The sequence below is a fragment of the Capricornis sumatraensis genome, chromosome 5 (genome assembly GCF_032405125.1).
Source record: "Capricornis sumatraensis isolate serow.1 chromosome 5, serow.2, whole genome shotgun sequence".
Lineage (NCBI taxonomy): Eukaryota > Metazoa > Chordata > Mammalia > Artiodactyla > Bovidae > Capricornis > Capricornis sumatraensis.
Window position 1 is genome coordinate 77114311 of NC_091073.1, and position 23819 is coordinate 77138129.

At 36.3% G+C, this 23819-nt stretch overlaps 1 protein-coding gene across 1 annotated transcript in view; it reads left to right on the forward strand.

Moving 5' to 3' along the window:
* Window positions 1-23819, forward strand: part of ADAM22 (ADAM metallopeptidase domain 22) — a 230760-nt gene that overhangs the window by 204540 nt on the left and 2401 nt on the right. The window contains exons 26-30 of the mRNA XM_068973408.1: window positions 1773-1790; window positions 8462-8569; window positions 10952-11052; window positions 11398-11464; window positions 21717-21840. Coding sequence (XP_068829509.1) covers window positions 1773-1790; window positions 8462-8569; window positions 10952-11052; window positions 11398-11464; window positions 21717-21840 — 418 coding nt within the window. The remainder of the gene's footprint in view (window positions 1-1772; window positions 1791-8461; window positions 8570-10951; window positions 11053-11397; window positions 11465-21716; window positions 21841-23819) is intronic.

Here is a 23819-nt window from a genome sequence, read left to right on the forward strand (position 1 = left end):
CCCTTGTACAAGGCTCATGTAGTAGTTGCCATCACAACCACTGCTATTTTGAAGTAGCTCAGTGATTTCATTTGGTCACGCGAGAGGGAAAGCAAAACTGTTAGTTCTGTTAGTTTTCTGCCACCTACTGATGCAAACTGATATTTCATGTTTACAATCTTGGAAAAAATTACCCTTTCAAAAATTTGAAACCTGAACATCTAATCCTACTGCTAATGAAATTATCTGTGTCTGTTTGCTTTACTGATTAGAATGAAAAATACTTCTTTCTGTATATCATTTCTTATTTTTATGAAATTTAAGTGGTTTCACTTTTTTGTTTCTGAATATATGTACTTTGCAGAATCTTGTTCATATACAGTATTCTCTTCACAAATAATTTGAAGCCGAATGATGAAAGTTTTAATGTTACTACATTTATTCAGAATTTTTATAAAAATAGAATAAGGATGTAGAAATTTTAATACAGTAATTAAATTCATGGATATGCTGTTTCATGTATTCTATTTAAAATGCCAGGCGAGTTTAGGACTTGAGAATTCATTTTCTCATTAATCCTTCCAATTAAACTTTCTACCCTTTCTCCAAGTCTTGGGGTAATAGGAATAGGAAATGAGGAATACTCATTTGTAACTGGTGGATTGCTCAGGTAATCAAATTGAGGGGATAAAAAGTAGAACATGTTGAACTGAAACATTTTGGCTTATTTTTCTCCCATATATGATAGTTTCAGGAACGAAAAATATTAAATATCAAATTGGCACTTTTACTCTCATGAGCTCATTATTAAGAAAGATGCCCAGAGAATTCATGGAATAGATTGGCAGGTAAAAGTGCTACAAACAAAATCTATACAGCAACATTAGCCTTGATCTTGGAAGGAGGAGCCTCCCTGTTAGTTGCTTGACCTTCCAACAAGTCTTCAAAATACTGACAGCTAGTTAGGTCAGGATAGAAATTTTGAAATTAGCTTGTTTTATTTAAAAATTAAAAATTATTGGCACCTCCTTACCGCACTCTCTAGAACACATTTTTGTTTCAGAACGACTTATTCTGAAACTCATGCAATTTTATTTTAGGAGACTTTAAACAAAGTATCACCACTGTTGCTTTCAGTGAAACTTCAGTGAGTAAGTAGTGATGACATGGGAGGTCCATAACAGCTGTGAATGCTCATTCTATCATACGTAAAATGTTCTGATGTACATTTATGTTTTCATATTTGAAATTCTTAGGACGAGCTCTAGTTTGTGGCATATATTCCAAAAATAATGAATTATAATTTTTATTTGCATGAAAACACATTTAATATATATAAGTAACTTGACTAGTTTCCTTATTTAAATCAATGTGTATGTCTGAAAACCTATATTTGAAATAAGGTTGACTTTAGGACATTACTAAATGTTTAATATGATACAGTTGAAACAATTACTTTTTAATAACTGAAGCTTTATGCTTTTAAACAATGGTTACTTGAAAATGTTATCACTAACCCTTTGGTGTCATTTCTTCAAAAGACGAAGTGAAATTTGTATATGTGAGTATGTGTGTGTGTGTCTGTGTGTGTGTGTGTGTGTGTGTGTGTGTGTGTGTGTGAGGCAGAGAGAGAGAAAGAGGGGGAGACTGTGTTTTTGATCTTCATTTTAATTCTGCAATTAAAAATTCTAGTGGAGATCTTTCATCAAATGCTTTTATGTTTAGTGATTTCTCTTAATGCATTTTTTTAGGTAACTAATTCTTTCTCTCTCTCTCTCCTTGTCCATAAAAAGAAACTATCGAGAGCAGAGGTATGTGATAAGAATAATCTGAACAAATAACTGAAAGCCAAAAGGTTTAAATCTTGTTATCATCTTTGGAATTCATACATACTGTTATAAATTAAGTTTACTTTTGTTTTTATGTTGTAGTGGTCATAAACTAATCTTGATTTTTCATGGCCTTGAAATGATCATTTTAGTACTGTTGCTGTGGAATGTGTTAGTTTAAACTAGATCTGTCATTATTTAGTTTTAATGGTTTTGTCATCCAACAAAACTATAATTAGTCATTCTTATTTGTGTTACTTTTATAGTAATATATATTTAGAAGTTGATTTTTTCCTACCTAAAACAAAATTCCTGTATGTTAAGGTGTCACCTTTGTTTACATTAGTTGATTGGCTTTTTTTCACATTTATAACACTTTTCTTGCCCAATGATTTCTAAAGGAATTTATTTTTAGTGGTTGTTGTTATTTTACTAACTTTCATTAATAAATGATAAAATTTATATAGGCGCAGTTTTGTGATCAGGAGAGCATCTTGGCATTTGAGGAATCTGTTTTATCTCTGCATAAGAAAAAAGTTTTTTTACAGATAATTGTACAGGTTTTGAAAGAAATGATTTGCATAGTAATAATTTCTGATTGCCTACTGCACTATTTTTTTTTTCAATAAAAAGCCCCATAATGTCAGGCACTCTGTTCATATAACCTTAAAATCTATGTTTAGCCAGCAGTATCTAAAGAGATAAAGCATTCATGTAGTTGGGTAAAACTTGCCTATTTTTTCTAAATCTAAATTAGCCCATGTTGAGGTACACTCCTCACTTTTCACACTTAAAAACTTACAATTGCTATTAACTATTGATACCAAAAAATTAAAATATACTGGAAATTGACCACCTAAGATCACATCATATAGTACTAGTTTTGTACTCAAGATGCCTATGTAGGCTCCTAACTTCCCACAATTGTAGGAAATGTTTGAGGCAGATTAGAAATAAGATGCAATAAATGTGACACTTTATCAGACCCTCGCCACAGCTTTTATTTTATTTTTCACAAACTAGAATTTTAAACTTTGTTCTGTTTCCTTCTATGTTATAATTTAAAATCTGTATAAGGTTTTAGCCATAAGTGGTACCCACAGGGTACCCATTGAGATCTTGACCAGTTAGCCACTGATATTAGAAAATAATGACCTTGCTCTGGAGTCACTGACTTCTATCATTAATGGAGAAAGTAAAATTGAAACAAAATTATTTAAATAAAGGAAATAGACTTCTTTGTGACATGTTTTAAACTCTGTGTCCAAAAAACACTGAAGAAGAGCCAAAGCTATTTATGTTTTCTGTTGGGTAGATGTTGATCAGTTACACCAGAAATGTAAGTCTGATGGCTTTCACCAGTGAAAAATAAAATTATACTGCAAAGATCAAAAACTGGTGATTTAGCTCCATTTCTGTAAGAATTAAGTCTGTAGTATAATTTAATGTTGCTGACTATTTGAAAAGGAAAGCACAGTGTCATAAATACGTAACATAAGCAAAATTGTTATGGTGTGCTCTAAGACGTGTTCTCACCAGGGGTATTCTCCAGAATAAAGGAATTGTCCACATTACAAAAACAAATGGTAAATATGTAAACCTGAGCACCAATTTCTTATTCTAACTCAATATATACAGAAGTACAGTTAAGAAAATTTTTGTTAGAAATCTCTTTTTTGTGCCTGATGTAATTTCATGCCTCCTAGTAATCCTGGGAGTATTATCAGTATATGATGAATACTGAGTCACCATTTCATCAATCTGGACACTGTTTGAAGTCTAGTCCATATTTTGAGAGTTGTCACTTTTCAGCAGATACTATTTTTTAAATATATTTTAGCACAAATTTTATTTATTTTTGCCCTTATGATTGTCTGTAGCTAATGAATCTTAGAGTTATATGAAAAAAGTGAAGTCGCTCAGTCATGTCCGACTCTTTGCAACCCCATGGACTGTAGACTACCAGGCTCCTCTTGTCCATGGAATTTTCCAGGTATTATATAGGGTTATATAATAATTGTTAAAATGGAGAAGCTGCAAGGAATGAACTTTAGATCAGGAAGTTTTGAGTATATAAATATCTTCTGAAGGACTGTCTTTTATTAGAATGTATCTTAGTGGTTATAGAAACGGTGATAAGACCAATGGACCAAAGCCTACATAAGGAAATTTACAATCATGTGAAAATATCTGAAGATATTCCAATAAAGATATGCCCAATTCCAAAGGATGCCAGAGAATAGAAATTAAAAATTTGAGTTGCTTTTAAATTAAGTTTTGCTCTGAAGTTCCGTGGTGGGAGGACCAATCAAAAATGAATCAGAAATCTACCTGCTAGTATGTGGTCTTGGGAAATCACTTTAACTTTCCCTAATTCCAAATGCAGACAAAGTTCTTTGTAATTGTGAAGCTTTCTAGTAAGGAAAGTTATTGATATGTGATCTCTGAAGACTGTATTTCTCTAATCCTCAGATGAAAGAGATAGGTAGGTATGGTTGTCCTTAAAGAGAAAGGCAGCATTCCTGACATGAGTGAGGCCCACACATCCTGGTGTGAAAGCATTGGTGAACATACAGCTTTGCTTTGACACTAAATACGTATTAAGTATGTAGCCAGTTATGAGATTCTTTAATTAATGATACAATGGCTCAGAAATGCCAAACTCAGCATAACTTTCAAATGACTGGAAATGTCAGGCAAGTAATTCAGTGAAGAAACCTGATAACCTGGTAAATTGTCCCACCAGAGAATGTGTCCCCCAGGTTTTCTTTATATTGAAGGAATGTGTGATAGGTTTAATTTCACATCTGGCAAAAAAATTAGAAGCAAGCCCTTTTTTTCTTTTTATTTTTGTTTATAAGCTGCCTAATAAAAGATAGAAACCCCATTCTGGGAGACAGAACTTCATACATGAATTATATCACTTTAGATCTGCCAGGGTTGGTAACTTCCCTGGCGGTCCAGTGCAGGGGGCGAGGTTAGATCCCTGGCTGGGTAACTAGGATTCCAAGTGCTATGAATATGGCAAAAATAAATAAATATAAGTCTGCCAGTGTCATCTTGTGAAGGGTAGAGCCATGGGACTGAGGAGCCAAGGAGAATTCTCAGATATCGTCTAGTTAGAAGGATGACTATTGATAATTTTCTTTAAAATCTCCAGGAAGGAAGCCTTCCATCTATTTTTCAGTTGATGCTATTGCTTCTATTTTATCATAATTGCTTTAGGAGTTAGCAGCTGTATACTTTGCAATAAGAATCAGAAGTTTGAATTTTAGTTTTCAGGCAGTTTTTCAAATAGCAATAGAGTAAACTTGGATTTATAAAGCATCCTTATTCAGGTGCAATTAAACTTGGATTTAATTCAAGTTTAATTGAATTCATTAAACTTGGATTTATAAAACATTAAACTTGGATTTATAAAGCATCCTTATTCAGGTGCAATATTCTTTTGTCTGAAATGAACATACATTGTTGAACATACATAATATGAATCAGAATAAATAATTAGTTCATATCTTCCTGATCCGTACCTTAAGCAGAACCCCCCTTCCCCATTTCTTTTCTCTCTCTTACCTGTTTTAGCCACTTTACTTTCTGCTTGTAAACTTCCCTCCTTTTTTTTCCCCAAGACTTTCCTAGCTTTTTAGTTTTTTTAATATTATTATAGTGATATTCATGCATCTGTCAATGTGACTTAGTACACAGTACACAACATTTCTTCAGACAGCAATGTGACAATTCCAATAGCAGACAGTCCAGATACCAACAAAGCTTTGGAAAAGTGCCTCCTTCAGTCTTAAGGTTAAGACTTAATTTTTTTCATTGTGATCTTAGTTTGAGTATGTGTAAGGATTATTAAGTTAAATATTATGGTTCGGCAGACCCTTTAAGGAAAGACCAGACTTCTCTTACAACAGGAATCTTTTTTGAGGAAAAATAATTTAGCTAAATAAGTTTTATTTCTTTTGGTTATTATTTATAGAAAAATTCATTCACATGTCTAAAATATTTGCTTGTGATGTGGGAAATTTGAGGTAATTTTTCCATTATAAAACTTAGTACTGATCAGGCCACCTAATTCCAAAATTCTGTGAAACTAGTAAAATTTAGGAAGAAAAGCATAAAGACTAGAAAAACACATTCAGTTTTAACACATTTAAAGCTATCACTTACTTGGTCATTTATGGTCTTTTATAACAAATGATGAAGTAGTATTTTATTGATCATAGGGACCTGATATTCTCTTATCTTCACTGAAGATTAATCAGGAGAAGTAGGTTTATAATAAGATATAATTGGATATTGAAAAAAGAATAAATTTCTGGATAGTGAAGGCTGTTAAATAGTATTAAAAGATCTTTAACAAAGTTTATCATCTGTTATTATTAACATTTTTATGCATTTACTGTGTGAAGGAGTTACATGCATTCTTTGTGGAATTTTAAGAATGAAGTGTAATTTCTTCATTTCGAAGACTTCATGGTGGAGATAGAGAAGAGTCTAGTTTGCCTGGGATGATAAAAGCAAAGCCATGCCCCTCAAAGTTCACTGCACTTAAACTTTCCTTTCAACCCTTTGACTGAAGCCCATAGTTTATGACGTGTGTAGCATTTAGGATGTTTGTGTGCAGCGTAAAAGATGAACATGGACTGCAAAGAAATTACACTGAAGGATTTGTAAACGATGCTTAGCTAAACAACAGGCAAAACCATCGAGCCCCATCCATTGTGAAAAGCAGTCCATTTAAGCCTGCAGTCTCAGATAAGTGAACCCTTGGTAAATGCCTGAATGCCAGAACCATGTAAAGAAAGAGTAATTTGGGTGCAAAGTCAAGTAAAGTCACAACTTGTATTTATTTGCTTTGAATTTATGGGCTTCCCTAGTAGCTCAGCTGGTAAAGAATCCACTTGCAATGCAGAAGACCCTGGTTTGATTTTGGGTCAGAAAGATCCCCTGGAGAAGGGATAGGCTACCCACTCCAGTATTCTTGGCCTTCTCTGGTGGCTCAGTTGGTAAAGAATCCGCCTGCAATGCAGGAGATCTGGGTTTGATCCCTGGGTTGGGAATATTCCCTGGAGGAGGGCATGGCAACCCACTCTAGTATTCTCGCCTAGAGAATTCCCATGGACAGAGGAGCCTGGCGGGATACAATCCATGGGGTTGCAAAGAGTCATACATGACAGAGCAAGTATAAATTTGAATTTAGTGAGGCACAGCTCATCAGCTTATAAAAATTATCATTAAGGGTAACAGTGACAAAAATGACTTGTTAACCATAAAGATTATTATTGGAAATGTAATGTTAATGGGATGTTCTTTGGCATTCTTTTACAAGTATTGATATGCTACAAAAGGCAATTTTCCTACCTGAGGCAACTTTCAAAACTTTGATTATTTTTATTTTTCAAAAAATTGATAGAGCATTTTACTGATAGGAGGCAAGACAGAAAATATGATTCCAGACAGTTAAAGATCTCTTCCATAAACAGATATATCATTTGCGTTATTAACAGTATAAATATAGGAATTACATGTCTTTTCTATAAAGTTAATGTTTCATAATATACTGGGAAAAATATTATATTTATTATCTGAAGTCACAAATATTTTGAAAGAATATGTATCAAAGAATTATATTAATCCTACATACAAATCTAATGAGAAATTTGATTTCCTTAAAGGGGAGGTAGATCACACAAGTTAATATAGGTGCTTTATGTCAGTTGTAAAATTTTATTAGCCATGCCTGTCTGGGGGGTCATGCACTGGCAAAAATCAGATTCTATCTAAAGTTTTCTACCCTGTTCCCTTAGCAGAAATAATAAAAATACGTTCCAATTTCAGTTAATTCAAAATCAGAGCGAATGGAGTCGGTAATAGTGCAGACTATGTAGATTTTCCCTTGTTGGAGATAAAGAATTGAGGTCATCCACCAGCCACCTATAAGTATCTTTCTATAGTATCAACAAGAATTCCATTATTTTTCAACTCTTTCTTCCTTTTGCTAAATTATCTTCCTTTACGTATTCTAGTGTGCAGTTAATAGAATTACATTTTTGATTGACATTTGAATCTCTTTTGATTTCTTTATATTTCTGCTAAATGAATAGTGAGGCCCCAGATTGAATAGAGAATTCAAATAATTTATTTGGATTAAATTATAGAACAGTTTAGAAATCAATCAGTTCTTTTAAGGCCAAATTAAGATCACATTTATAGTATTTAGAAATTACAAATAGTTTACACATCACAGTGAAAAAAAGGATACCTTATCTGGGCAAGGACTGTCTGTCTTGATATGTCTCCTTCAGCACCAGGGTTTTTTTTTTGTTTGTTTGTTTTTAAAGACAAAATGGCAATTAACATCTCTAAGAGTAATGAAGTTACAGTGAAAAACCTCATCGTTTCATATTTTTCCCCTGAAGCAAGGGTATATTCATCCAGATTGTAAAGACTTCAGTGACTGCATTTCCGACCTCTACAATTAGAATGACTTTAACTTGTCACATTTATTAATAATCTTACATGTTGTTATAGATTTGATTCATGTAGATCATTATCCCTACCTCTTTTTTCCTAAAATAATATTTGTATATGTCTGTGTTCATGTGTGTGTCTTGTTTTCTGACTTTGAAATGTTTATTATGCCTTAGACAGTTACCCCAGGGAGATTATGTAAAAAAGCCTGGAGATGGCGACTCTTTTTATAGCGACATTCCTCCTGGAGTCAGCACAAACTCAGCATCTAGTTCTAAGAAGAGGTCTGCTTTTCTGTCGCATTTTCAGATTTCTACCTGTTCCATCACACATTATTCCATTAGTCAGAACATTTCATTATTTTGCAGCAGGTTTGATTACTTCTTCCTTCTTTCTTGAATGTTAAAAATAGTATCCTTTGTTCTTTGATTACTCTACTTCAAAATGCCATATGCTCAGAACCAGTGGTTTAACAAATCAGGCCAGAAAACCAAACAAAAGAAAACTAAGCAAATAACAACCCTAAGTCTATATAGAAACTCCAGGGTTTTTCAATCTTGCTCTTCTACTGCTTCAGAAACTACACATAGTATTTTATTGTATTTTAAATGGTGAGCTTTATGTCATGTTTGGTAGTCAAAGAAAAAGGTTACTGTCACGCTTCAGTAAAAGCAGTTGTTAAAATAAATTGGTAATATAAATGCTGCATTGAATTTTTTTAATTTTAAATTTATCAAAGCTAAGCTTGCTGTGAAAAAACAATTGCTTCTCTGTGAATCATATATTTGAATATTATGATTTTGCCTTTCATTCCTGGAATGATTAATTCTAGACTTTATAATTTAGAGCTGGTTGCCAAATTAATTTAAGCATTTTTAATATTTAAGTTGTATAGCAGTCCAGATGGGGTTAATATATTATTTATGTGTCTTAAACTTGAGGGCTGTATTCTGCTCTATGGTCTTAATATATAAGACCATTTAAAATTCTGCATGCTTTATAAATGCTTAATAAAATAAGCTGACAGAAGAAATAAATAGAATGTTTTAGGAAATGAGACCTTCATTCCCATTGCAAAAAACTTAAATATTCCTCTGGAAGATTTTCTTTAAAATTGTTGGTAGGGCTGTAATGTATACTTTGGGCACAGTAGTTCCTTTATAGACTGAAAGGGAAATTGCTAGTTTATTGAGAAGAAACATGATCTCTTCTGGAGTTCTAAACTGAGTAATCTGCAAAAATTCTGCAGAGGATCTCACTCTTTATAAACATCAGGAAAAAAAAATTGAAGGAATTAGTGAGATTTGGGAACTGCTGTGGAACTGTTCTCTGCATAAAGGATTGTTTTTACTCAGATCATAGCTTAAATCTAAAAGTTAAATTATTAGTCTTTGCATAAGGAGTACAATTCTATAGAAGGATGTTCAAGCATTTTATTCTTTTAATTCACTGGGTACTTTTTAGCTAAGAGAATAATCTTTTCTTAAAATCCTCACAGTATTTATTTTCTTGATCAAATATTTAATTTTAAATCAAATCACATGGTAAATAAATGTAGAAATCAATAGATTCCAGGAGAATTTCTATTGTTCTTTTGTACAAAATAGGAGTTACTTTATACTTAGCAGATGATGGTAAAAAATCTAGGGAATTACATAATAATTGTTCTGAGTTCCATTTATTTTCATTCATCAGTAGAAGGTTCCTTTTAAAATAGATGTTTTTAGCGATTAACTGGAATGATATATGGAAAAGATTTAAATGACAGCACTATTTTCTAAAGTACTTCAAGAAGAGCTTAAAATATTGATTTGAATCTTTACCAGATTTTAGCAAAATCTCAATGGGTTTTGACTTTTAAACAGTTAAATATTGTACCAAATTATGTAATTCCTCCTAAGTATATGCAGTTTGTCAAAATGCTTTTCTTATGTGGTTCAAGGTAGGTGTGTAAATTTTGCTTCTTGTAGACAATTCATTTAAAGATGGTAGGACACAAAGAGCAGAAGGGCTTAATGGTACATGGACTTTATGAGAGAAAGCTCCATGATAAACATCTGACTCAATTCAGTTATTGGTTAGTTAACCAACAGTACCGCATTTGGGAGGGGGGGTGCATATTAGTGGAGAAAAATGCCAATTCTCAGAAAATAATTTTATTGTTTAAGAAAACTTAAATATTAGGTTTTGATAAAGATTAATCTTTGATAAAGGTTAACCAGGTTCAACTGAGCAATTCTTATTGAAATCTCTTGGAAGTCCATGTTCTCATAATACTTGAATGGAAGCCATTGCTTTACAATTAAGAAACATCTATGGTGGGACCCCATTATAACTCTTGCTGCATGGATTATGTAACTGAAATACATAGTGTATTTGCTCTGTGTGGTTCTTGGGAATGTAATTGGCTTGCACAGTATCCTGATACTTTTCAATTACAAACTCTTGTAATGGGGTTCCATTGTATTTGACTTTTCTTAAATTGAATGTTGTGTAATTCTGCCTTCTTCATGAAGACTTTCATGTTTTCTTCATTGTTTCATTTCAGATTTTTTTCTTTCTTGATTTATTTTAATGCTCAGTAATGCTTAGAAATGTTGCTTACTGATTTCAAAACATTCATTTGATTATATTTTTGAACAGTATATACACATTTTCAATTTCAGGTCAAATGGACTTTCTCATTCTTGGAGTGAAAGGATTCCAGACACAAAACATATTTCAGACATCTGTGAAAATGGACGACCTCGGAGTAACTCTTGGCAAGGTATAGGGCAGCATTCTGAACCCATCTGTCCACATAACCTTAATTCTATATTGTATGGTACCTGGTTGTAAAGACTTGTTCTTTTTCATTAGTTCTTCAGCTCTTCTTCCAACAAAGAGGAGGACATTTCTTATGAGAGAATCCGGTTCTTTTTTCTTGGTTGGGAAATGATGGGATTTGGTAGCACCAGTGCACTGGGTACATGAGAAGGCTGCACAGTGCTCTGAAGTCCTATGTTCAGGGCTGGTGCTGTTGTGAATTGCATTCACTTGAAATACAGTGTAATTAAACACACAGAAATTGTTTTTTTTATATTCAAATCTAGCCATAAACCATCTTTTTCAGGTAACCTGGGAGGCAACAGAAAGAAAATCAGAGGCAAAAGATTTAGACCTCGGTCTAATTCAACTGAGTAAGTCTGAACCTCTAATGGAAAAAGACCCTGCAAGGTCTTGTGCAGTTAGTGTGAAATGTTAATTAACCTGATCATCAAAGAACTGTAAACCATGCCTCTGGGTCTTGGTTTTATCTTTTTAATCCTTTTATTTATTGATTTATTTATTTTGCTGTTTTAAAATTAACCATGGCTTTTCTCTTTTACATAGGCATCTCCGCAACTGTGCCCATACCAATACCCCCTGATAGTGGGGGGTCTCACCCTCGCTGCAGGCTTTGTCCTCCAGTAACCTGCCATTGTGGTGTTTTGGTTCCGTTTGAAGGGGATTTTGATAACATTCCTTTCTTCTCATCGCCCGGGGTCCAGCCATTTCAGAGGGGTCACCTTTCCTCTCCCCGATATTCACACAGCCTAGAAGCATCAGGCGGAAGTTTCCACTGTACTAGAGCACGAGAGTGGCTCGCAGTGTGAAACCGCCGCTCCCAGGGCTTCATGGCCATCTAAGCATTCTCTCAGACTACTGGAATATGGGTCCCTTTAAAATTTTCCTTCTGAGGACATTTAAAAGGTTATTTCCCTAAACTTGCTCTTTAACGGAATCATTGTCACTGAATGCAACACTCTGTATTTAAAATGATAGCCATATTTTTTTTTAAAGTCAGATGGGGTTAGCAGTTACATTTAGAGTCATTTATAATGAGGTAAACACCATACACTTTTCAAATTTGTCTCTCCACTTAAGAAAAATCAAGCAAAACCAAGCTTCTTGAAATCTTTATCTCCCATCATAGAATAAAACACATCCTTAGTTTTCTTCTGGACCTTGCCACCTGGTTTTAATTAACCATCCTTTTTGGACCTACCTAATTTTTTTTTTTTTTTACTTATTTCTCACTGCAGTGTTAGTGATTATTCCCTGGATCTCTATTGCTTCTTCATGCCTTAATACTTAAAAAATCTGAATAGCAGATATTTGTTCACTGCCTGTCAGAAACTCATGTTAGCTTTTCCATCATATACCCTACCTTTTTCAGTCCAGGACAATAACATTGCCCTGAAATTTGGAGCTTCCTGCTGATGGTATTGTCTTGTAAGTGGCTTGTCAGTTTACTAGAGGATATGTTACCTTAGCAACAATAAATAGGTTCCAGTGATACCATTGCATGGTCCAGAATGGCATCATAGAACTCCATCACAAATAACTAATGTGTTAGAGTTTATCTTATACATTCCCAAAGCGCTTGGATGCTTTAGGGCTCATCATGGATAAACTCTTGGAATGTTTGATTTGTTTTGCATGAGGTCACCTGGTGAGAGCTTCTTAGCTTATCTCAGTTGCTCACAAGAGTACAGGTAAACTGCTGGATTGTTCTTCAGGACTTCCTTTGTGTAACTGTATAGTGCTTTAACAGTATTTCCTGTAACAAGGCTTTGAAACTCCTAAGTGAACAACCACCAAATATCCAATATTGTATTAAAACTATGAGTTTAGGACCCAAGGAATACTTGGTGTTTAGTGACATTTTCTAGCAAATCACTTATTTTTCAAAAATTATTTATCATGCAATAAATATTATGATACTGTAGACAGCCCTTGAGAAATCTTGCCTGTGAGATAATTACTACATTTAATAAGTCATCATAATGGAGTCATCATTATGAAGAAGTATTAAGGATGCTCTCAGATTTTTCAGACTTTCAGAATTGGTTACATGACCCATATAAGCTAAATGGAACCAAGTTTGTGAAGCTGACCACTTCTCACATTCTCATATACCTTATTGTCCAGACACTAAGTTTTGTTTTATTTTTCTTAAAAGAAATCCTAACACATAGCATGTCAGGAATTATGTCAACAGTTTTTTTTTTAAATACTTCCCATGTTTATTAAATAATTGCAATTGCATCTGATATAACAATATCATTTGTGTGATTTATAAGAGGAGCAGTATGACCACAAACATATCTTTTAAATTTTTTTAGGTTAAGAGTTACTATCAGGTCCATTATTTCAACATTCCCTTTAGTATCTGATCATCCCAAAGGATGATGAAACATGAGTTCATTAAAGAAACTGTGCCACAAATGCATACTGTGCTATAAAAAGTCCTTGTTTATTGTATTGTTCTTCCACTCAAAGCTTTTGCATCATCCTCACTGTTGTACATGATGTAAAAACAAAAGGTGTTTGGCTTAGACTTTGTATTATATATTGTGTTTTTACAGGAGGGAGCCCCAAGCACCTGAGCCTGGGCACTCCCTCGCCCAGACAGTCCCATCCCAAGGCATAAGCTCAGGGGGCTCTGACAGCCCCCAGACAGGGAGTCTGGATCACAGGTCAGTCTCCACCTGCCCCTTCATTCTGGGCTGCCACTTAATCTCCCTCCAAGTCCCTTCCTTGGCTGAGAGCAGAGTCATTTGATCTCTGACTGACCGCCAACGTCTGCTCAGAGGTGCTCCTGGTCCAGCCAGTACCGGCTAATTTTCCTCTGCCTTTCCATTCTGGAGAACACAAAGGGCTCTCCTATCTTGTTGAATGCTTTTTTTTTTGCATGTTGCGCTACAAGCCAAGTCAAGCTACACAGGCAGATGCATCTCAATGTGATGAAATCTCATCACTGTAGCCAGCACGACCTAGAGATTATTAGGAGGCCCACTGTGAAGGCACTTTCATAGGCACATCCCCAGAGGGAATCTCGATTGAGAGCTCTCTTCAGTGACCTAGCGTGAAGTGATCACAGCTTTCTGAGATGCTCCCTGACACGGAGAGAGAGGCCTGACATATGCAAGTCAGGCCACATGGCTGTAGGTTTCTTGGAACAGCCATGGCTGTTCCTTGGAGCTTCTAAGATTGACAGTGAAAGGAACACATGTCTCCTCCTGGAAGTGGCCGACTGCCCGTGGGTGACTCAGTTTGCTGTGCGGCTATGTTTCACCCAGTAACAGCTGCATGGGCTTTTTCTACAGTTTTCCCCAGGCCAGAGCATTCACTGGCCTTTCTGTGTGGCTGCACTTGCTTTTTGACTTTTTTCTTTTTGTTCAGAGTCTTAATAGAAATTTTTATGCAAGTTTTAATTGGCTATCTATGTCAAAAGCACAAGTTGGCAATGATTGTGGCTAAAGGCAAAAAGAAGTGTGAGTTGTGCCCAAGTCGGACACTATCTTAGCAAAAGTGGTCTTGTAAGCATGAAAAGCAAGCAAGCCCTTCTCTCAGAAGGGAACTGACGATGTTATTTTGTAGTGTACATTGGTTATTACTAAAAAGGAAAGGGAAACTTGAGGGAAAGCACAATGGAAATATAATCTAATATTGTTTATATAACTGTAGAAATGTATCTTGATTTAAATGTATCTACAAAAAAACCCAAAAAACAAAAAACTAAATATGGAGGCAAGAAGCAAACTTTAACCACAAAAAAAGCAGTGTATTTTATAATTTCCCCTGGTTTGTTTTGAAATAACTTTAAACATTTTACTGAGCTTAAATCTTCATTGTCTGTGGTATCTCTGGAAGTTACCTTTTAAATGAGAAATCTCAGTGTAAAATTTCCAAATTCTTCTGTGACTGAATTTGTTGAATCTTTATGTATTTGACAAGGGCATATTCTAAGAGGATGTGTTTTTGCTTGGCTCCCAGGGTTAAAAATCAAAAGAAACTCTGGAAAAAAATATAAAAACTCTTGCACTCATAATTTTACTGCCTTTAACATCTTCCTTTGTGCAGTGATTCTGATGGAGACTTTGTCAGATCCGTCAGGAAAATGTTAGCTAAGGTCATTATTATCCTCTGACAGTCACTCACCCAGTGATCAGATACTCAGAAGGCAGCTTCTGAGGCATTTCCTACTGGAAACATGAATGTGAGGTGCACAAAGGGGAGGAAGGATGGAATGGCAGCTGCACCTAAGTTACCAAACCCACCTCAAGATCATGGAGGCCTACTGGGTCCATACTGTGTGTTGGGGCTCCAGGATCAGAAGAGTGGGACCCTTTCTGCTCATTATAGAGCCAGCTGGATCACCTTTCTCCTAAACTCCAGCTTGGGATCTGCTCTCAGGAATGAGACAGAAGCCATGTAAAATCTTTCCTTTCATACTGGAAAGAGAGCTTGGCTTCTTTTAATTGTTCTTGGGATGTTATATTCTGAAACACCAGGTTGGAATTGCAGCCATCTGAATATTTTCAAAAAGGCCCATTATCATTTGAAAGCCAAGGAGACAAATGAGTGGTGGACTGGAAAAAGCCTTTGGAGGTGGGGCAGCTGACATTACTCTGAAAGAGAGTTTCTGATTCACTTTGGGAAACCACTGGAAAGGCTTTCCCTGAAAGGGTGAATATATGCTAAAATGCCTTGAGCCTTCTTGTAGCTGAGTTAATTGTCATGTTGTTGTACAGACTGCCTCATAATCACCCAGCATCCATCCTGGTTTATTTGCCATAGTCACTTGCATTTAGAGGGTGAAGAACATCCTTGCTAAGCTTGTGCTGTGTATTTTCAGATTTTCTATCTTGTTCTGCTTTCTTTGTTCCTTCCATTGCTTTCTGCAGGTATTTAAACCCATGGTTCAAAAGAGACTATAATGTAGCTAAGTGGGTAGAAGATGTGAATAAAAACACTGAAGGACCATACTTTAGGTATTTTATAAATTAATTTTATATCCTTTTCAAACTCTCCCAGCACATACAAATACTGTTGTGTGACTGGTTTTCTATCTTGTATCTCCCAATACAAGTTCCCATAGGTGGAAAAGGTTCTTGTTTATTTGCTACCTTTTGACCTCTGTTTTTGGCTTCATGAGCAAGTCTAGTTCTTTTCTGAATGTTTCAAATGAACATATTTGAAAGGGTTGCCATTTAGTGCATGTCCCTATCACCATCTTCAGCTTTTTAGTAGCTTTCTCTTCATGTTATGCTATGTACTGTTCTATGGGCATGAAGCATACTTTCCACTAATAAAGAAGCACTATTAACCTGAACGATTTAATTTCTAGAACCTAGCAGTTTCATAATGCATTTTTCCTACTTACTGCCTTAAGAGTGCATAGTACATACAAAGACTCAAGGAAAAACATGAAACGGAACGAAATGAAATGTAGTGGAATTTTACTTTCAGTAAAAACAATTATTTGATGGAACTTGAAAATTATTGAGATACTGTTGACCACAAGAGAGAGTATGGAATGTGATGAGGCTTTGTTTGTTCAGTACAGCCATTTGCCACCAGAGAAAAGCTGTGCTGAGAAGGGTGTTAAGGATTCTCAAAAAAACCTCTAAGGAATTTTTTATTCCAGTAAAAATGTTATTGTCTAACCCTTCAGGTAGAACCAAGAAAAAGGTCAGAAACACGATCTTGGTTCACAAAAAAGCAGACAGAGTATTCCTCTATATTGAAAACTAGCAAATTTACTCAATTCACTGCAGCTCAGTTGACATTAGAGGTCAGCGAGAATTTCCAAGAGCTCCTAATGGCATTTTTTCTCTCTTTACAATATCAAACTGATTTCCTGGATGTAAACATATGCTTTAAATCTGACAACTCTGTGGACAACTAATGTAAAGAAGCAATATAGACTCAATTACTACCTCTTCGGAGCATAGCTTCAACAGTTAGCTTTCAGATTCCTTATTGCCATGACTTGGATCAGCATTGATCAGATATCAAAATATGTATGTGTTTCCAACTCTCAGCACCCATACAAGGTGGACTTTCTCTTCCAGTGTACCATTTAGTTTAGACATGTATAGTTTGAGAAAATGATTAGACCAACCTGCATTTTAATTTGATCCATACATTTGCATATAACTCAAGGAAAGCATAACCCTGCTTGCTCACAAAAATATCTCCTGCTTTTATACCCCATCTTCCCTCTTCTTCCCTGCCCCTCTGCTAATACCACTTTCCCACTGAACTTCATACACATACACTCACATTCAAACATCCCACCTCACCTGTAGCTCCCAAGATGGCCAGCGTCAGGAAGACAGGTAAGATGATTTTGAATGTTATTTGGAATCTTGGCTCACCTGCGGTCCTACTTCTCCTTTCTATTTTCCTCAGGCTTGTGGGCAGATTATAACTTGTATCAGCCATGGAACCAAAACACAGCAATACAGTGACTTTGGTCCCATATGGGGTAGGGCTTACATGACCTAAATGGTCTTAGCATGTTTGTAACACTGATTTGTGAAATGGTACTCCGGAAGAGTTGATTCACCTCCCCTGGGTGAGCTGAGTAGTTTATGTGGCTCCCAGAGCAGAGTTCACAGTTCTTAAAATCAGCACCCAGGTCTGCCCAGAAGCTGCATGAGTAAATGCAATTTGGATGGGGGAATGCTTCAGCTTCCCCTGTTGCACGTGCAAAGCTGCAAGGGCAATGGTAGAGGGTTCCTTTATCTCCTCTCATGATGAGACGTTGGTCCCTACAGTGGATAGTCATATGAAGAATTCCGTATTAAATACATATGTATGTTTAAAGGCTAGATAAAATTTAGTGGAGGGTTATAAGTTAACTGTCATATGGGGGTTAATAAGGGTTATGCCTGTAAGACCTGAAAGTCAACACAGAATTTTTGTGGAAGTGGTAAATAATTGAGATGTCCCAGGGCTTGGAACATGTGATACTAACACAACAGAGTGAATTTCATCCACTGTCCGTCCACGCCAAGCCTCACATAGGAGACCCAAAGGCTTATGCTTTGCCAACCCTATGCTTAAGCTCAGGTCTGCTTCGTCTGCCGCCAGGTCATTCATTCAGGATTACCTGCCAAAACCACCAATGAGGACAAAGGTCACTTTATTAATCACCCATGTGGTGTGGGGTTTGTGGCATCCTTATCAAAATGCAGTGGGGACTCTGACTGCAGCAAACTGGTCCAAAAGACAGTCCAGCACTGAAAAAAGAAAAATGGTATCTATATAACTCTGAAGAGCAAAGCCTATGTAGGAAGATTTTGAGTAATCAGACTGCCTTGCTTGAGCTCCCTTACCCAGTTCTTATATGACAGTATTTGTTCAAATTATTGTCAGTATATATTCAGATCATCACAAAGGAGCAGGTGGGGTCACAGTGAGCGCATTGTCTTTTCACAGCTAGATCCTGGGAGCAGTTCTGCTGGTGACAGTGCTTTACCCGCTCTTGGAAGGTTTCCTTGGTGTTGTGTATTATCCACTTGGTCACTCACTTCATCCGTGGTGTTAGTTCTTTTCCATGATCTTGTGGAAATGTAATAACTCTTGAAAGAAACTAATGATAACAACTGTCATGTATTGGGTGCCTGCATTGTTCCTTTATTTCTCGCTACATCATGAGATGCAGGCGTTCTTGTTTCCTTTCTGTGTATAGAGAACACTGAGGCAGAAGAGTAACTCGAGGTGACACAGCTAGTGTGTGTCAGAACCCGAATTACGAGCCTGGCTCTGACTCCGAGGCTGTTCTTTTTCCATCATACTATTTCCATCTGTTCTTTTTCCATCATACTACTATGACCTTTGCATATGAACACAGCCAAGTGAATTAAGGGGTGGGCATGTGCCCCACGTGTGTGTGACTGGTTTTTGCCTGTTCTGAGGGACAGAAGTGAACCAAGATTGGCCTTGTCTGTGGACAGAAGGCAAACCCAGAAGGTCTGATGTAGCCCCCAAATACTCCACAATCCATCTGCACATGGACATACCTTCACTGTGTAATTCTCAATGGCACCCATTATGATTATGGGTTATTATGGTTTTAAAAAATGCAGTAATGATAATGGTTAGCATTTGTCCAGAGTTTACTTTGTAAAGTGAATGAGCTGGGTTGGTGCTTGGTTTTCGGTGAAAGCCAGATTGGAACCACCGGTCAAGTAGCCAGGTTCAGAAAAGTGCCTGGAGGCGGTTTTGAAGGAACATTTTTCTTAGATATTTGTGAAAATTTTGGTTTGTTTTCATTTTCCCTAAACTAACTGACCTTGCCTTGCTCTCTCCTCTTATTCTGACTCCTGCTCTGGTGCTCTGCATCCCCCAGGATAGTCCCCTGACGCTGTCACACGCCACTCAATCCTGACCTGACGCCCCTCGCCCCTGCTAAACTGGGCTGCGTGGCTTCTCTCCCTGTTAGGGTTCAAAGTGTCAGTTAAACTGGTGTGTTAATGTGAGAAGTACTAAATGTGTAATTTCTTTGAGGTTCTGGAGGATACCTCTTTGTTTTTAACTCATTGTTGGCTTTGGCCAGGGAGATATTTGAAGGGGAAGCTGGACTTCCAGCATCGTCATTGGAATGGCCCTGTGTGTATACAAAGCTGGTCATTTGGAACCATGACCAAGTGAATGGCTGGCATGACTTTGAAGCTATAAGCCAATGCCTCATGCTATGGACACACATGCACACAGCAACATGTTAAAAAGATGACTGAGTTTGTATGATCCCGTAAAGTAAACGAGATTTAGTTGTTTGTGTACCTGACTCTTTTCTGAACTTGGATGTCTTATCAGTAGTGATTAGGCTAAAAATCTGAACCCAGTTTAATATCCCTAATTTTAGAAGGATATATTTAAGTATTTAATACAAAAGTATATGCTCATTTTGAACATACTGAATTTGTTTCCTAAAGATCACAGTCCTATTTGAAATGTTTTCCTAAAATTGAAAAAAAAAACCACATTAATTTCTGAGTTAGAAAAAGATACAGTAGTACATTGTTTTAATAATACTTTAGAGGATTTGCAGTATTTATAAATTCTTAGTTCCACCCATCTTCTCTTCACTGGAGAGCTTTAATACAAGAGGCATCAAACAGTTGCAATATTCTGACAGTTCACATGAAGGGCCATTTGGTCCTGGACATTTTCCAAAAATAGAGGAAACAGTAGGAATTACAGATTAAAAGTAAACTGAGTCATTCTTGATTCTTAAAATTGAATCAAATCTCAGGATTTGTAGGAAAAATTATTTTCAAACCTTAACTTGAATTCAGTGTCCATAAAATAGAAACTGACTTGAAAACTACAGCAAAACCAGAGCAAAGAATAATCTGTGGATAGGAATCAAAATTTAGAATCAGGGAGGAAAAGATATCTTTATTTGGTGTAGGCAGTACAGTTAAGTGGAGAAGGCAATGGCACCCCACTCCAGTACTCTTGCCTGGAAAATCCCATGGACAGAGGAGCCCGGTAGGCTGCAGTCCACAGGGTCACAAAGAGTCGGACACAACTGAGAGACTGAACTGAACTGAATTGAACTGAACATTTGTGAAATGGGTAGCTACTGCTAAATGATCATGCCTGTTTTTCATTGACACAGTATAAGTTGAGGTTCTTCACTTTCAGTTTTTTTTTTTTTTCGCTTTAAAGACAAGATAGCTGATATGGGTTTTCCAGTGTGCTTTGCTTAGTCACAGATATTACCACTGTACATGCTGAATAAAACAAGAGCAGTATAATACACCAAGAGCTCATGCACATTTTTCATAGGGAATATCTCCGTGATGAGAACACATGTTCCAAATAAGAGTTTCTGTTGTTGTGTTTCAAAAATTCCAGTCATTAAAGTGTTGCCACCTTCTGGACATGACAAGTATGCCCTACATGAGTTATCAAGATCTGTGTCCATGGCTTAGAATCCTTCCCTATATAGCTATGATGATTAGGGACTAATCAGACCATCTTTTATGTTCTCATCAGACTCTTTGTTTGGCTGGAACTCTGCACTCCTTACCGCTTGCATGTTTACTAATTTGTTGTTAAAACCCTTGTATCTGCCTTTGTTCTGTCACAACTAACACACTGGCCTCTGAATGCATGAGTTTTGTAGAAACTGGTGTGTGACTTAGTAACTAATAAATGTATCAATTGCATCATATTTTAAGATCTTAAAAATACAATTGGAATTACTGTACTAAAATTTTTTTACATTGTCATAAAATAAGACAGACTATTAATATGTTGTACTTTATTTACCATTATGAGCTCTTAGAATATTTTTAATCTCTCATTCACTTTAACTTTTTAAAACTGTTTAAAAAAAAACCCTTATTATTTGCTTTCTAGCTGAAAAGTATGACTCTGTGTACTAAGATTTAAACAATCCATTGCAATTGTGAAATTAGGAAGACAAACACTAGCTAGCATTCCAGTGTTGTGAATGACAGAGTATGTCCCGGTAGTTAAATCTTTGCACTAGTGGCCTATGAAAGTAGATATCAGAGGGTTCTTTCTGAACCCACTTTTCAGAATTTGAAAAGATTTTAGGCAATTACATAATATGTATCTCATGTGTTCTCAACGTCTCAGGACTTTATCTCCTGCCAAGTCTCCTTCTTCGTCAACTGGGTCTATTGCTTCCAGCAGAAAATACCCTTATCCAATGCCTCCCCTTCCTGATGAGGAGAAGAAAGTGAACCGACAAAGTGCCAGGGTATGTGAGAGCTTCTTCCATCCATATATTAACATCCTCAGTCATTATCATTTATTTGTGAGTCGATGTTTTAAAAGAGAGAGTCATTTTCCCTTTTGTTTGTAAGAACATGAAAAACACTGAGTTTGAAAAAGTAGATGATTCTTGGGGCTTTTGGGCCCAAGTTTGTTTAATTACTGAAGAATTTAGAAGTATTGGGCATGTATTAATCATTTACTTCTTTTCATTTATGTCTTTTGTTATTCACCAAAGTTAATATATTACAATCTGGAATAGATAAAACAGAGACTATATTTTGTTTTATCAATTTTTTCATATACCTGGAAATTTCTAGAGATTAAGTAAACCAACCTTATGTCCATGCACAGTTTGCTTATTCAGACTTCTCACTGGCAAATAACACCCAATAGGATTTAAGGACTAGGAACCCATAACAGGAAATCAGATCAGTGTCTTGGGAATGGAGGTGGAATTTAGATGCAAGGAAGGGAGCCTTGAAAATCTGTAAGATTAAGAGTATAACAAAGAGTATAACAAAGTATAGTGAAATTTAGCAAACTTTTATTTAAAAAAATTAAAAACATATTTGGAGATTACTATTTTTATAAAAATATAATTCACCAGAAGTTTCATAGAAATACTAAGTCCTCTTAGTCTCACAACATTCCCAAGAATACTTCCATTGTGCAAAATGTGAGATATAGTTGAGTTTAGAGAGGCAGACCAGCCCTCAGAGACTAATGTGAAAGAAATAACTAAAGAATAATAACCTTTATTGAGGTACAGGCCCTGTTGTGGTTAGTTGTGTTGTAACTTTGATCTTCTCAGAAATAATTTTGCAAAAAAATAAAATGAAGCTTTAAAAGCCTGGACAGATTTATCTGATAGTGGGTCCCAGGTTCTTAGCCTTTTTGGTTTTGAAAGATATTTCAGAGCTTCTTAGATTCTGAACTTAAATTACAGGGTTCAAGGTAAACATGGATCATTTGAATTTTAACTTGATCAACTCAGAATCAGTAAGAAAACGTAACTTGTTAAGAAGTGATTCAGTTCAGTTCAGTTCAGTTCAGTCGCTCAGTCGTGTCCGACTCTGCGACCCCATGAATTGCAGCACACCAGGCCTCCCTGTCCATCACCAACTCCCGGAGTTCACTCAGACTCACGTCCATCGAGTCAGTGATGCCATCCAGCCATCTCATCCTCTGTCGTCCCCTTCTCCTGCTGCCCTCAATCCCTCCCAGCATCAGAGTCTTTTCCAATGAGTCAACTCTTTACATGAGGTGGCCAAAGTATTGGAGTTTCAGCTTTAGCATCAGTCCTTCCAATGAACACCCAGGACTGATCTCCTTTAGGATGGACTGGTTGGATCTCCTTGCAGTCCAAGGGACTCTCAAGAGTCTTCTCCAACACCACAGTTCAAAAGCATCAATTCTTCGGTGCTCAGCTTTCTTCACGGTCCAACTCTCACATCCATACATGACCACAGGAAAAACCACAGCCTTGACTAGACAGACCTTTGTTGGCAAAGTAATGTCTCTGCTTTTCAATATGCTATCTAGGTTGGTCATAACTTTCCTTCCAAGGAGTAAGCGTCTTTTAATTTCATGGCTGCAGTCACCATCTGCAGTGATTTTGGAGCCCCAAAAAATAAAGTCTGACACTGTTTCCACTGTTTTTCCATCTATTTCCCATGAAGTGATGGGACCAGATGCCATGATCTTCATTTTCTGAATGCTGAGCTCTAAGCCAACTTTTTCACTCTCCACTTTCACTTTCATCAAGAGGCTGTTTAGTTCCTCTTCACTTTCTGCCATAAGGATGGTGTCATCTGCATATCTGAGGTTACTGATATTTCTCCCGACAGTCTTATTCTAGCTTGTGCTTCTTCCAGCCCAGCGTTGCTCATGATGTATTCTGCATATAAGTTAAATAAGCAGGGTGACAATATACAGCCTTGACATACTCCTTTTCCTATTTGG